This window comes from Apodemus sylvaticus, chromosome 11 (assembly GCF_947179515.1).
Source record: "Apodemus sylvaticus chromosome 11, mApoSyl1.1, whole genome shotgun sequence".
Classification (NCBI taxonomy): domain Eukaryota; kingdom Metazoa; phylum Chordata; class Mammalia; order Rodentia; family Muridae; genus Apodemus; species Apodemus sylvaticus.
Genome location: NC_067482.1, coordinates 66,103,689 through 66,116,975, shown reverse-complemented (window position 1 = coordinate 66,116,975; position 13,287 = coordinate 66,103,689). Strand labels below are relative to the sequence as shown.

Below are 13,287 nucleotides of genomic sequence, written 5' to 3'. Positions count from 1 at the left end.
TCAATATCAATTGCTTTGGGGATGAATAGGGGCGTGAATAAGCTACTATCTGACCCCAAGGTTCTCTTCAATCCTGTGAGAACAAGAAAATAGCACTCCATACACCTCATGACATAGTCCAATTTGGAGGCACTTCTTTCTCCTTGAAAAAGATGTCCTTCAAACAGAATCATAAATTAACCTACTACATCCAGACTAACCAGTTCTAGAGCAATACTGATTCTTAACATTAATTTCAGCTCCCTCTTTCCCAATGAATCGTGCAAAAGTCTTTTGATTTATGGAACTTTGTATGAAGCTCTCTGCCTCTTCACTTGGAAATAATACAAAAGAAAGAAATGCAGGGAGAAAAATAGCATCTGTCCTCAAATGGGGAGGGGAAGTCAGTGTCTCAAAAAGGACCAAACCCCTGGGTTCAGGGTTTCTGACTAGCATTAAATGGTACTGGAAATCGCACATCCAACTAATTCCTTTACATTTGCATTCCTCCATGTTGCTGGGGGAGAAGGCTGATTGCTATGAATACTGAAGTGAATACAAACTACAGTAAAAGGAAGCAAATAATTGTGTGTGTGTGTGTGTGTATACACCTGTGTTCTCAAAAACAAAATAAAGAGAAGCCTGAATAATTCAGACAACTAGAATCATATCTTAAGACGTTTTAAGGACATGGTAAAATGTTCATTATTTTTGCTAAAAGAGCTGAACTTATAAGGATGCCCATGGCTTATGAGATGGCTTGGCAGGTAAAGATGCCTGACAGCAAGCTAAACCAGCTGATTTGATCCCCAGGGCCCATGCCTGAGTGCTGGAAGCCAGCTGTTTCCAGCTGTCCTCTCACCTTCGTATGCATGTGGTGCAAGTATATCTGTATATACACGTAAGGCAATAAAATAAATACATAAAACAAAAGTTAAATAGAAAAGAATGCTAAAATTTTTTCCAAGAAAGTAAAATGTTCTGTATATTTACAAATATAAATGGGTGCTTTAAATCCAAAACTAAACTGTTAACAGCAATATTTGCATGGGAAGAGTAAAGAAGATATTTATTTGCTGTCTTATCATACTTGCACTTTACAAATTCTTTACATTCCAATGTATGGATGCTTTTAAAATTTAAAAATGCATATTTTAAGGCACAAGCAATGACTTTTAACATAAATTGGCAAAGAAAATGATCTTAGATTAAAACATATGACTTATTTCTATGTCTTAGCATCAATAGCTTTATATTCCAGAGAAAAAGTACATTTCAGGTGTTTGAAAAACAAAAAGAGGAAAAAGAAGCTTGGAGCCTACAGGATTTGTTTGTTTGTTTGTTTGTTTGAGAGGGCTCACTGGGAACTGGCAAGAGGCTCATTTCTTGTTTCTAAGAGTAAGTCTTGCAAAACCAGAAATGACTTCTGAGTTGACCTCACTACAGTCAGGGAAAACCCTACCTGGGTCTGGACTGCTTCAGAATCATGACTTAATGTTAGACAACATCTATTCCAGCTCGGAGAGGTGAGGATTCACTAACTTGAAAGCAATAGACACTGCCTGGTCAGAACCTTTAAAAGCAGGTAATATGCACAGTTGCTTCTTTCTAGTTCTAAGCTAGAAATTTCAGCCAATTGCAGATTAATCATAGATTAAGCAATAAGGCATAGGAATGGATGCTATTGTGTGTGTGTGTGTGTGTGTGTGTGTGTGCGCCAAATGGTCTGCCTGGTTTATTGGCTTAGTTTTTGCTTGTCTATACAACTTTTTAGAATCACGATACAATCCTCATGAGTCCCTAGAAGTGACCTACATAGGGAAGCAAAATTTAACAAGCTCTATAAGAAAGGAGGGGGGAGGAAGAGAAATCTACAAATAATTTAATATATTCAACTATGCAATATATATCTCCAAAGAGGTTGATAATAGTTGTTTATTGACACAGACCGAACTCTTAATAAAAATCACAAGTATGGGGGCTGGAAAGATGGCTCAGTGGTTAAGAGCACTGGTTTCCCCAAAGCCCAGGTTCAATTCCCAGCAGCCACTGGCAGCTCACAACTCTCTGTAACTCCAGTTCCAGTTATATACATACAAACAGACAGAACAACAATGCACATGAAATAAAAATGAGTAATTAAAAAAAAGTCACAAGTGCCTTATGGACGAAGTATTGAAAAGACATATTATGTAGCATCAATAGATAGATGTATGTAGAATTTACTCTAAACAATTGAGGGTCATCTCCTGTGAAATTTGGGTGAAAGTCAGCACAATGTTACAACATAAATGAAAGTGGTGACATGTCTCCTGAGTACCATGAACCTGACACCTCTGTTCGGGAGACTGCATAGAACAGCTTGGGGCATCCCTGATCACAGTATGAGTCTTTACTGTGTGAAGGACTAAACCATAAAGTAGCCTAATGTTTTGGTGAGAAGGCTATTTTCAGTCTAGCCACATAGAGGGTACTACTTCTGGCTTCCCGGTGCTGACCCAGCTCCTTTGGAGCAACCCTCACAGGTTGCATATTAAGAGGTATTCCTTCTCAGAATAGATGGTCAGTCAAGGCCAGCAGAGCTGTGCTCTCCAGCCCTCTTTTGGATTGCAGCTTAGGCAGTGATAAGGATCATCTCAATGCTCAGTCATCTCCACTGAGGTCTTTGATGGAGTGAACAATAACCACAATATTTTCCCAAAAATGATGGAGCGCACATGACCTAATATATTGGTCAACATTTAATATGTAGCCATGGATATTCTGAGGTATAATAACGATCTGGGCTTGGGGGGAGATATGGGCACCCTACCAAGCCATCATTCTTCCACACGATAATGTATGATTCGTGTGTCATCACTACTACGCAGCAGGGATGAGCCCTAAGAGAAAAAGCACTAACATAGAGGGCACCAAGAGCACACAGCCAGGAAATGTCACAGAGTTGTGCTCATCAAGCTGGGTAAGGATACCAAGCTGGGGCTTTGCCCTGCTCACAGCATTTAACTTACTGAAAGATCAAAGAACAAGCACATCATTGCAACTGGCTTCCCAAAGGCCCAGGTTCAATTCCCAGCAGCCACAGTTCCAATTGGCACCTATTCCATGCCCGGCATGATACAAGTAAGTAACTGCCGTTCACAGCATTAAAAAGTCATTCTGAAAAACTGAGGTTCAGAAAAGCTACGGAACTTCCCCAGGATTTCACAGCAAGGAGGAGATCGACATAAGAGGTAAATCTCTGTCCATGTAAGCAATAATGATGTTGAAAGAAGTGGGAAAGGACCTGGTAGCAATAATAATAATAATAACAATGATAATATTAATTATAATAATAATTTATTATAACTATTGTTGTTATTATTATCATTATTATTTTCATGCTGTCCTTACCAAAAGTTTCACACATACACAAATGCTAAGCATCAATTTGATTTGGATAAGCAGACTTCCTAAACACACCATACAGTTAGCAAATGCAGTGTTATTATAGATCTCAGCATCATAAACTGACGAAATTATCCATATTTTATGTTGTGCTAGTCACCTCAGATAAGTTCCTTGGCAGCCCTGAAAGAAATTCTTGCAAATGCAAAAATGATCTAGGAAATACAATCTCTACGATAATTAGGTAAATCTAGAGAGAGGAGGAGGGGGAGAACCAGACTGGGAGAAGGGACAGGAGGAGAGGGGAAAGGGGAGGGAACGAGAGGAGAGAGGTGAAGAAGAGAGAAAGGTAGACTGGGCGAAAGCTGTGGACACACCAAACAAGACCTCTAGAATCACTAACAAGTGTTTTAATCAAAAGCCAGAAGAGTCACCAGATTCCTATCACCCAGGGGGATCCCTTTTCTCAGAGCACCATGTTCTACAGGTAGCACTGTCTCCCTGGCTGATTGGCTCCAATTGGAACTGCAGGCAATTGTGTTGTATGGCAAATGCCTTGTCACCCTAAACAGGAACAAAATAATTTAATTTTCTTGCCCAACATGTCATCTACCTGCTGTGGGATGGGTAACATCCAGGTAGCAGGACAACTATGTCCCTGTCCTCATACAGCTTCTTATTTTCTGAAGGATAAGCAAAAACCGAAGGCCAGCCTTCCAGAAAATGGACCAGTCCACTGAAAAACCCCATATCCAGGGGTATAAAGTCAGCACAGACTTGAGGTTTTGGGGTTTGGGTTTTGTTCTTTTGTTTTGTTTTTAAATGTGGGAACAGAGGTCTAAAGGGCGTGAGGAAGTAGGTATAGCAGTTGACTATAATCAATATACACTGTATGAAATTCTCAAAGAATTAGTAAAACTATGAATGTGATGATGAAGATGAAGAGGAGCAGAAGGAGCCAGAAGCAAAAGCAGCAGCAGCTTCAAATACCAGTTTACAAAGATTCCTATAAAGCACATAAAGAGGGCATGTGAGGAAAAGGTGACCAGAAGGAGCCATCTTGAGCAAGATTAAGAAACACCTCTCTGAGAAGGGGACATTTAAATTGATCATCAGAGAAGATCCTATGTGCTGAGACTGTGGTCCTTCCTGTGTGTGTGTGTGTGTGTGTGTGTGTGTATGTGTGTGTACGATTTGAAATTGATCACCTGTAAAGAAGGCCAGTGCACAAGCAAATTCTAATCCAAATTACGTGTTTTATTAGTGATATGAGTTATTCTATAGGAGGAGACTGTTGGCCTAGTCCTCAGTAGAGGGCAAAGGCTGAGATGAGACACTGAGCAACTGGGCAAATTAACAAATCCCTCTGGGCAAGGAAGGGCATGGGTAGATTGGCCTTAACGCCAGAGTAGGCCCTTACAAGGCTTTTCTGGGGGAGGGGAGAGCACCAAAAATATCACCTGGGCTTTCTAAGGAGAAGCGATTGTAAAGTGGGGTGGGAGCAGGGAGCACAGACCACAGAAAAGAAAATGGGGTGGGGGTGGGGAGACCATAACATCACCAAGACAAGGAAGGACCCTCTTCAGAAGGCTCTGCCCACTCTAATCCTCTGCTTTCTCTTTCTAATTGGAAGGCTGAAACTGCAAAGGAGACTGATGGAATGTGGTCCAGCTGATATTAATGCAGACTGCAGCTGCAGGGTGTAGCTATAGGGTGTAGGCAGCCAGGATCTGCACAGTATGAACAGGGCTTCACCTATGGGTATGCACGAGAGAAGGCATAAAGTCCAGCCCCTTGAGATTCCTGGATGTTCCTATGGGGACTCAGCAGTTTTGTCCTCTCTTTCTTAACTCTTCAGGAGAAAGCAGTGTGCATGCATACCAGGCACAGCAGAGCATCAAAGGAGGAGATTCCTCTTATCTCTAGTCAGAAGCAGGCATCTACTCTAAAGACACTGGTCCCAAAGGTAGCCAGAGTGGGCTGCAAACTTGGGAAAAGAAACTACTTCTCCCTCAAAGAACTACAGAGATTAGCTGTAGACACAGCATCTGCAATTTGGGAATGGATTGAATGGGGCAAGAAAATACTCACACATAGGAGTTATGTCCCCTCCTGTTCCGAATTGATTATCTGCAAAGGAAGCCCATGCTATCCAAATTTGAATTCCACTTTAATCTCCTAATACTTATCTTGGCTCCTCTTGGCAACTGAGAAGCCACCAAAGCTGCAATCTTGTCTTTTGTCATTCTGCTACTGTTTAAATTAACCCCTAGTCAGGCCTGGGCCATGCCTATAACCTCAGCACTGAGGAAGCTGATCCAAGTTCAACGTGAGACCAGGCTGGGCTGCATGAGTATCAGGCTACCCAGAGCTTTATATTAGAGCACTGTTCCCTAAAACACAGTGAACAAGCAAAGACAATCCAAACATCAGCATTAGCAGTTAACCACTGGAGTGAAAAGTAGTTATATGTTAAGTAAATTTTGAATATGTATTTAAAGAAAACTATCAGGTGGCCATGCATAAGAGTCTACAGTTTCAGAGACCCTTCTGGTAAAATGAACTCATAAAGTGTTTTTCTATAGAGCACATGATTCAGGGTTTTTCCCAATAACCCAGCTGTATTGTTCTGCATCCTGGTCTTTCAGATGGTTTCTTAGAATCCTGTCCTGCCTGGCCATGGTGACTATCATCTTTAATTGCAGCACTTGGAAGGAGAGGCAGAGGCAGGAGAACTTCTATGAGTTCAAGGCCAGCTTGGTCTACAAAGCAAAGTCCAGGACAGCCAAGCCTACACAGAGAAAAAATCTGCCTCAACAAAACAAAACAAACAGACAAACAAACAGAAGAATCTTGCTCTATTCCAATTCAGATCAGTCATGTATATCATACCAGAGAGTTACTCCCTAAGCTCTCTTGAGAAGTCAATGTCTCCTGGGATAAAACATTAACAATAAAAATGTTTGTAGAGGTGAAACAAGACTCCTGCTGGTAGATCCTATTTCTAGAGGTGATACACCAGAGAGGAAAGGACTGAGAGGCAGCAACATGGGTTACCTAAGACAAATGATCTAAACATCTCTATCCCAGTTTACCTCTCAGCAGAAATACAGCAGGTAGCATGTACCCTGCCAAGGACTATCCTCAACAGTGTAAACACACCACAAATAACAATAATGAGCATTCCAGTTGCCTTTTGGGATGGCCTTCCCTAGGCAGAAGACACCCACAATACACTGCCACACATCCAGCATGGCGCCCCACCATGATGGTACGTCTCTTTCCATCACCCAATCTCACAAGCTTCTACAGGACAGAAAAGTTCTCAGTCCTCTCTGTTGGCAGAGCCTGATATTGTCACTGCCTGAAGGATGGGAACTCTTAAAGGAATAACTGAATTTTAAGTATTGTGACTTGCCTGTGTCTTGATGGATGCAGCCAGAATCTACATTAAGAGAAAAAATAACTCTGGGCTCAAATAAATGAAAAACAAAACACAAGAAAACAAACCTGTGTCATAACCACAATATAGTAGGGGGACATAGTAGTTTGGACAGCAGTTAAACATTTCCTATACGCTGTGCATTTTGATATTTCGAAAAGATGGCACTTTGATCACTTATTATTTTGAAGCCTACCAGCTCAATTTACATTTAAAAGTTTGTGAACTCATCCTTATCCACTTACAAAGGGGATGTTTAGAGCTGTTTGTTTTATGTTTTGTTTGCTTGCTCCTGGAAATGGATGCTCTGCTCTCCTTGTGGGGAAAAAAAAATAATGGGGATGTTTGCAATAAGAGACTCTGGCAGTACTCTCCTCACAATTTAAATCAATTTCTTTCCAAAACACAAACAAAACAGTAAACACTCAAAAATTTGCATCACATTTAAATCCTACTTCATAAACGCGTGTTGATGTCACCTGATAAGATTTCTGTGTTGCATGGGAGTTGAAAGATATTTTTCTTCTTCTTTTTCTTCTTCTTGGCTTCCTACGAGTAGTTAAGTTTGCAGCAATTTTTAATTAAAAACAGTTCCCATAGTAAGAAAATGGGGTGGGGTGGGGGAACCTCAGGAGAAGGGAACTGTGTTTGCAAGCCCTGTAGTTTGTTTTCTGAAGCCGTGAAGGCGGCTTGGAAAACAAGGAGTTTGGAAGTCCTATTTTAAAGGCTTCACTGTTGGTTTCAGTTAACATTTTCAAAATAGCTGCTCTTGCTATTCCCTGCCCCTCCCCCACTGCTCCCTAACCCCCTTCAGAAAGTCCTGGGCAGTCTTTCCTTTTTTTTTTTTTTTAACTGATCATTGAAAACTCTGTCATATAATGTAGCTCAGGGTACTGGCAAGTTTTCTTTCTGAATTCCTAGGGGGAAGAGATCACCTAAGTCTTACAAAACAGTTTCCTTCTTCTCTACCTGTCCAAAGTAGCTGACCTCCTTGGGTCCGCGTTCCGTGGGAACCATCGAGGGTACTAAGTTTTTCTGTGAATAAACATGGTGCTACAAGCTGGAACCCCGGACTGAGAATATACAAATGGAGCTAAAATAAAAGAGAGCGAAGCGAGCACACACCCTCTCGCCCATCCCCAGGGCGCTTTAGAATTAAGCTGAGGAAGGGTGAAAAAAAAAAAAGGTCGATTTGAATTTTAAGGTCTTCAAACATTTTGAAGCCTTCCTATTAAATGGTATAAAACTCAAGACTATAATTAGACTAAAGCCCTCCTGTGAACTGCTTTCTATAGTAGTCACAGTTTTCTCATTCGCAATAGGATGTTTTACTGTTGATAAAAGAAGAAAAATTCAAAACATAAGGACACGGCAGGTTACTGCTGCTTTATGTAATTTTATTAAAATTAGTGCAGTGACAATGTGGAAAAGTAGAGTTCAAAACATCTTTGAAATGGAAACATTCTTGGCCATTGGTTTTAAAGAAATAAGACACTGAGAACTTATCTACAGTAACAAAGAACTGTGCTAAATCAGTTGGATGACCTGACTTAAATTCTACAATAATCCAATATTAGTCAATCTCTCCTCTCAGATTCATACTCACCAGGGCTCTCAGACAGCACACCTACTTTTTTCTTTCACAGTGTAGACCTCAGGATTTTTTTTTTAAAGACTGTTTTTGTTTTGTTGTAGCTTTCCACAGACCAAATTCTGAAGTCTTTAGAAGATATTTTTATGTCCTCTCTGATTGGAATCTCTGTGCCATGTTAAATTAAACTATATAACTGTAGTCTAAGCTGTGTAGCCGTGTTCTCCCAAAAGAAATTTGCACAGTGTAACCATTCAAATAAATGGACTCTAGAAGACATGGGGGTCAATTTATGGTAGCATGCTAAATGGAAAATGGAACATTTTCTCTACTGCCCAACCGTGGCACATCTCAAAGTTTCTCTTAGTTTTATTTTAAAGTGAGAGCTTTGTGGGTGTAGGATGGGGGTTGGGGTGAGGGTGGGGCGGGGACTTCACACATTTACCCAAATCTACTAAGGTGTTAATGTTGTGAAGAGACTTTTACTTCCTAGAACAGGCATCTGCATTTAAAAGAGATTTGAATATTTGTTATTTACTTTTTTTAATGGGCTCATATTCCTTTCTAAAGAGGTTAGGTCACTAGCTCTTAAACTCTTGTTTTTTCCACAAAGATCAGAGAGCTAAATGCCCTCATGATAATAAAATAAATACGGGCGCAGAGAGGTGAGAGCTTTCAGAGACAGCCCCGTGGGGGGGTGGGTACCAGGCCCCTCACAGACATAGAGCTGTCACTGGAATTTCAATGGCAAGGGGTCTGGAGTCCTCTCTCCCACCCCCACCCTGCTTTATCTCCAGGAAGCCCAGGTCTGCTACTCAGAAAAGGTTATTTGAAAACCTACTTAGTCCAGGAATGGTTTGCTATCCTGGCACCAGCTGTGCCAAGCCTGCCAGGACCCAGGTTTTCCAGTTTTCTCCAGAAATAGCTGATTCTTTCACTACCATTTGTAAGTTTGAACTAAATACAACTCACAGAACATAATGTCTGCAGTCCTTACCCAGTTTCTTAATACTTTCTCATAGTAAGGCAAACCTTGTTGAGTTTTTAAATTCAAGGGATATGGCAGACGATTTGCAGGTGAGGAAATCCAGACTTCACAATCACTAGCTAGTGACAGGACCAAGCTAGAAATAGTATTAATTCCCAACCCAGTGCTCCTTAAACCAATACAACCCAGAATCTAAAGGACATTGATTTAACTGGAAGAAATGTCCATGGGTGAATATGCTAGAGGTCAATCACACAAGGGCAGTGAGTGACTTCATGGCTTCGTACTAGTTATTACCTTTTGTTTTTTAAGGACAGAGGTCTTTAGAATTACTTGTAGTAATTTTTTCTTAGCTGAGTACATGTTCCAAAGAGAATACAAAGTTAGAGAGAGAGAGAGGGGGGGGGGAGGGAGAGGGAGAGGGAGAGGGAGAAGGAGAGAGAGAGAACCAGGAGGTGATAAAATAATAGTCTATCATGCACTGAAGAGTGAGAAGAAAAAGACAGAGTGTGAGAGAATGTTTATGATTGTAGGCATTGACTAAATAGTAAAGGTGATGGCTCAACAATCTATTTAATTTTATGTGTGAACAGATGGGTCAGTCTTGCAATATATGGTGACTGTAACCAGCTTCTATTCAGGTTGCATTAGTTTTAAAAAGAACACCACTTGTAAAGCTACCTCTAACTTTTTTGTGCAAAGTTATTTTTTCCTCTAAGTATACATTGTTATCAAATTTTAATATTTAATATGAATATATATATGCAGATATATACATACAGTAGAAGCAATTAATGATTACTGTCTTTTTTTTTACATGCTATGAAAATACATTTCTTGTACTGAGACAAAGGTGTCAATGTAATTGTGTATTTAATTATTTTTGAAAGACTAAATAAGAGGGTACATGATTGGAGGCTGTCCCAGAGCACACTGAAAAAATAGCTCACAGTACTTTGATGTCAGGATGAGAGTTAAAAACTCAAAGATTTGTCAAAGCAAGCTTGCTTCTCCTGGTTCTTTAGTTCTAGTCAGAGCAAAATCTTGCAGTCATAGCCTGTAATCTAAAAGTTGGAAGTTCTTGGGCTCAGCTCTAAAGAAAGATTAATGTGTCATTTTAGAAATGCATACTCCTAATGGGTCACTTTCCAAACATCTCAAACATGAAACAGTGGGGAATCTATTCCATCTTAGGCATTTGTAAGGAGACCAGGATGGATGGGAAGTCTTCCAGCTCAAAGATAGTTGCCCAGGGTTCTGGAAGGGTTCAGAAGCACCCAAAACCCAAGAATAGCTATTCAACCAGCAGGAGGATGGGAAAACACCATCCACAAAACCACAACAACCTTCTAACGTGCAAGCAGGACACAGGTTCTGTTCCAATCCTGGGTTCAAGAATTAGTCTATCCCGGGCTATGGTCTTTATTATTATTATCATCATCATCATCATCATCATCATTATTATAATCATTATTATGAAATACTTATACTTAGCAAAGAGGTTTTTAAATTGTATTTAGTTTCATTTTTTATTTTTTAACTTTTTATTTATTCCTTCTGACAGTTCCTTTATTAAATTATTCAACATTTTATTACTATTACTGGGTGCCTCAACTCTAAGACGTTCTCAGTCTTCCCAATTCTGAAAGCAGGCTCTGCCACTGATAACTTAGACAGGGACTGAAGATTCCAACACACTGTTACAAAGATTGCAATAGAATATACTAGTTGTAACACACATATAAAGTAACACACCACAGGCACAAGCACACACAAACACACACACAATGCACACTTACACAGTCTTGTTTACTGCCAAGAGCTCAGCACTCTAAACACCAGAGTTTATACTATACAGGAGCTTTTGGCTTCTAGGAAGAGGCGAGGTGCCAGCAATTATATTTAACATCCATGGTGCATTAACATATAAAGAAAATAGCAGTGATAAAGACAGCCAGGCTTTAAAACACACACACACACACACACACACACACACACAAAAAAAAAAAACCAAAAACACCCCCCCCCACACACACACACACAAAGTCTTGTCCAGCAGTTAGCCAATCAGAAAGCAGGTCACATCATCTTGTTAGCCCTATTCAATACATTAAACATCAGGAATTCTCTATGGCTCTGCAGACAATTCAAAGCAAGTGTGTTTTATTTTATCATACAAACTTAATCAAATCCTTCCTCAGAGTTAAACGTCAATCTTCAATCTAGCTACCTACCAAAGCGATTCTCCCCAACACCTTTGTGGCATGACTCCTATGGGTATTTGTACTATGCAGAGAAAACTCAATTCCCAGAGACTTCTGTTTCTTCAAGAGACTTTGACACACCTACAATAAGCACTTCAACACCAAGTCCCAACTTACAGGCAGATGAGCACCCGCAGCAGGTGAGCTTCTGCTCAGCCAGCCCAGAGAAAAATTAAATATTTAAATTGTGAACGAGGAGTTTTGCATTTGGAAAGTTCTGAAGAAGTCCCGGACTGGCTCACTGCCTGAGAGGCTCAGTCTCCCTCTCTGTGGAGATCCCAAATGTACCGAACTGTTCCTAGCTTAAATGGGGAGCTAACTCCTGTCCCAAGCTTTGGGAGGCACAACCACCAGAGAGACATCCCCACCTCCTCAGTCAACCTGTTTCTGAATTTAACACAGACACAGGCAAACATGTGTCTTCCCTGACCCCACCTCCAGGGAGTTCTGAAAAGTACACTAGGCTCTCTTGTCCCTTTTACCTCGATTTTAGTCACTTTGAAAAAGTAAGTTCAGGTCAAACCAGACTTCCTCTGGCACTTGCAAATATATGTATATATGATATTACACACACACACACACACACACACACCACAGACGCAGACATCCACAAAATCCCTTGCAATCTATATCTCAACAAACAGGACCATCTCTAAGCCTGTAAACATCACAGTTCTGGGAAACCTGCATTTCTAGAGACTCTGCATGTGAACCAAGTGCTGGCTTGTCTATTTCCAGAGACTAAGATTCCGGCAGAAACTGTCCCCAGCTCCAAGAGTTACTGTCGCTGGAAACCCAGCATTCAAACTCGTGGGTTCATCCTGCTGTGCTTATTTCCACCTACGTGGTAGTAGCTGGTGGGACACTTCCCACAGAATTCAGCTAAGAACCCCAGGAAAAGCCCATGCACAGTTTAAAAAAAAAAATCCACAAACACACGCCAAGGTTGAAGAACTTACCTCTGTACGAGACTGCAGTCTCTTGTTCATCTCATAGATTCGGTACTCTGGCTGTACCATGTATGGTGTATGTCTCCTATAAAATGGGCCGAAAGGAGAAGAATAGAAGGGGTCATGTGGTGTGCTGGACATCTTGCCTGCTTGTCGAAAATCAAGCTTAATAGAGTATCAGGAACGTCCATGCAGAGCACATGGGCTGTGTTCTTCACAGTACAAAGTAGGCGCACGCACACACGCTCTCACACACACACACACACACAGAGGCAGGCAGGCAGGCAGGCTGAGCACACTGGCTGAGAAGTGCTGTGGGAGCCCTCTATAGCGAGAGAGGAGAGGGAACGAGGAGGGAGGGAGGGAGGGAGCGCGGGAGGGGAGGGAGGGAGCGCTGGAGCTCTGAGAGGGAGAGAGCGGAGGTTGGAGGTTGGGAGGGAGGAAGGGAGGGAAGGAAGGAGGGAGGGAGAAGGGGGAGAGGGAGTTGAGAGAGAGAGAGAGAGAGAGAGAGAGAGAGAGAGAGAGAGAGAGAGAGAGAGAGAGCTGGATAGCTAGAGGCTCCAACTGCTTGTTTTTAAAGAAGCAGTTGGTGAAGAGGTCATTTCCTGTCCACACTGTAGACTAGTTCAAAAATATAATTCTCCTCATAGTCTGACAAGAGGTCTAAGGCTGAGTTTTAATTTTTC

General features: G+C 41.2%; 1 protein-coding gene across 11 annotated transcripts in view; it reads right to left on the bottom strand.

The window, feature by feature from the left end:
• The window catches only part of Ldb2 (LIM domain binding 2), a 346,783-nt gene extending 333,736 nt beyond the window's left edge, over positions 1-13,047 (bottom strand). For 3 of the 11 annotated variants that reach the window (XM_052198887.1, XM_052198889.1, XM_052198890.1), the window contains exon 1: positions 12,611-13,042. In XM_052198887.1, coding sequence (XP_052054847.1) covers positions 12,611-12,742 — 132 coding nt within the window. In that variant the 5' untranslated portion in view covers positions 12,743-13,042. Of the gene's footprint in view, positions 1-12,610 lie in introns of all 11 variants that reach the window. The other 8 variants (XM_052198883.1, XM_052198885.1, XM_052198881.1 and 5 more) reach the window with 6 other exon arrangements.
• Positions 13,048-13,287: the final 240 nt, after the last annotated feature.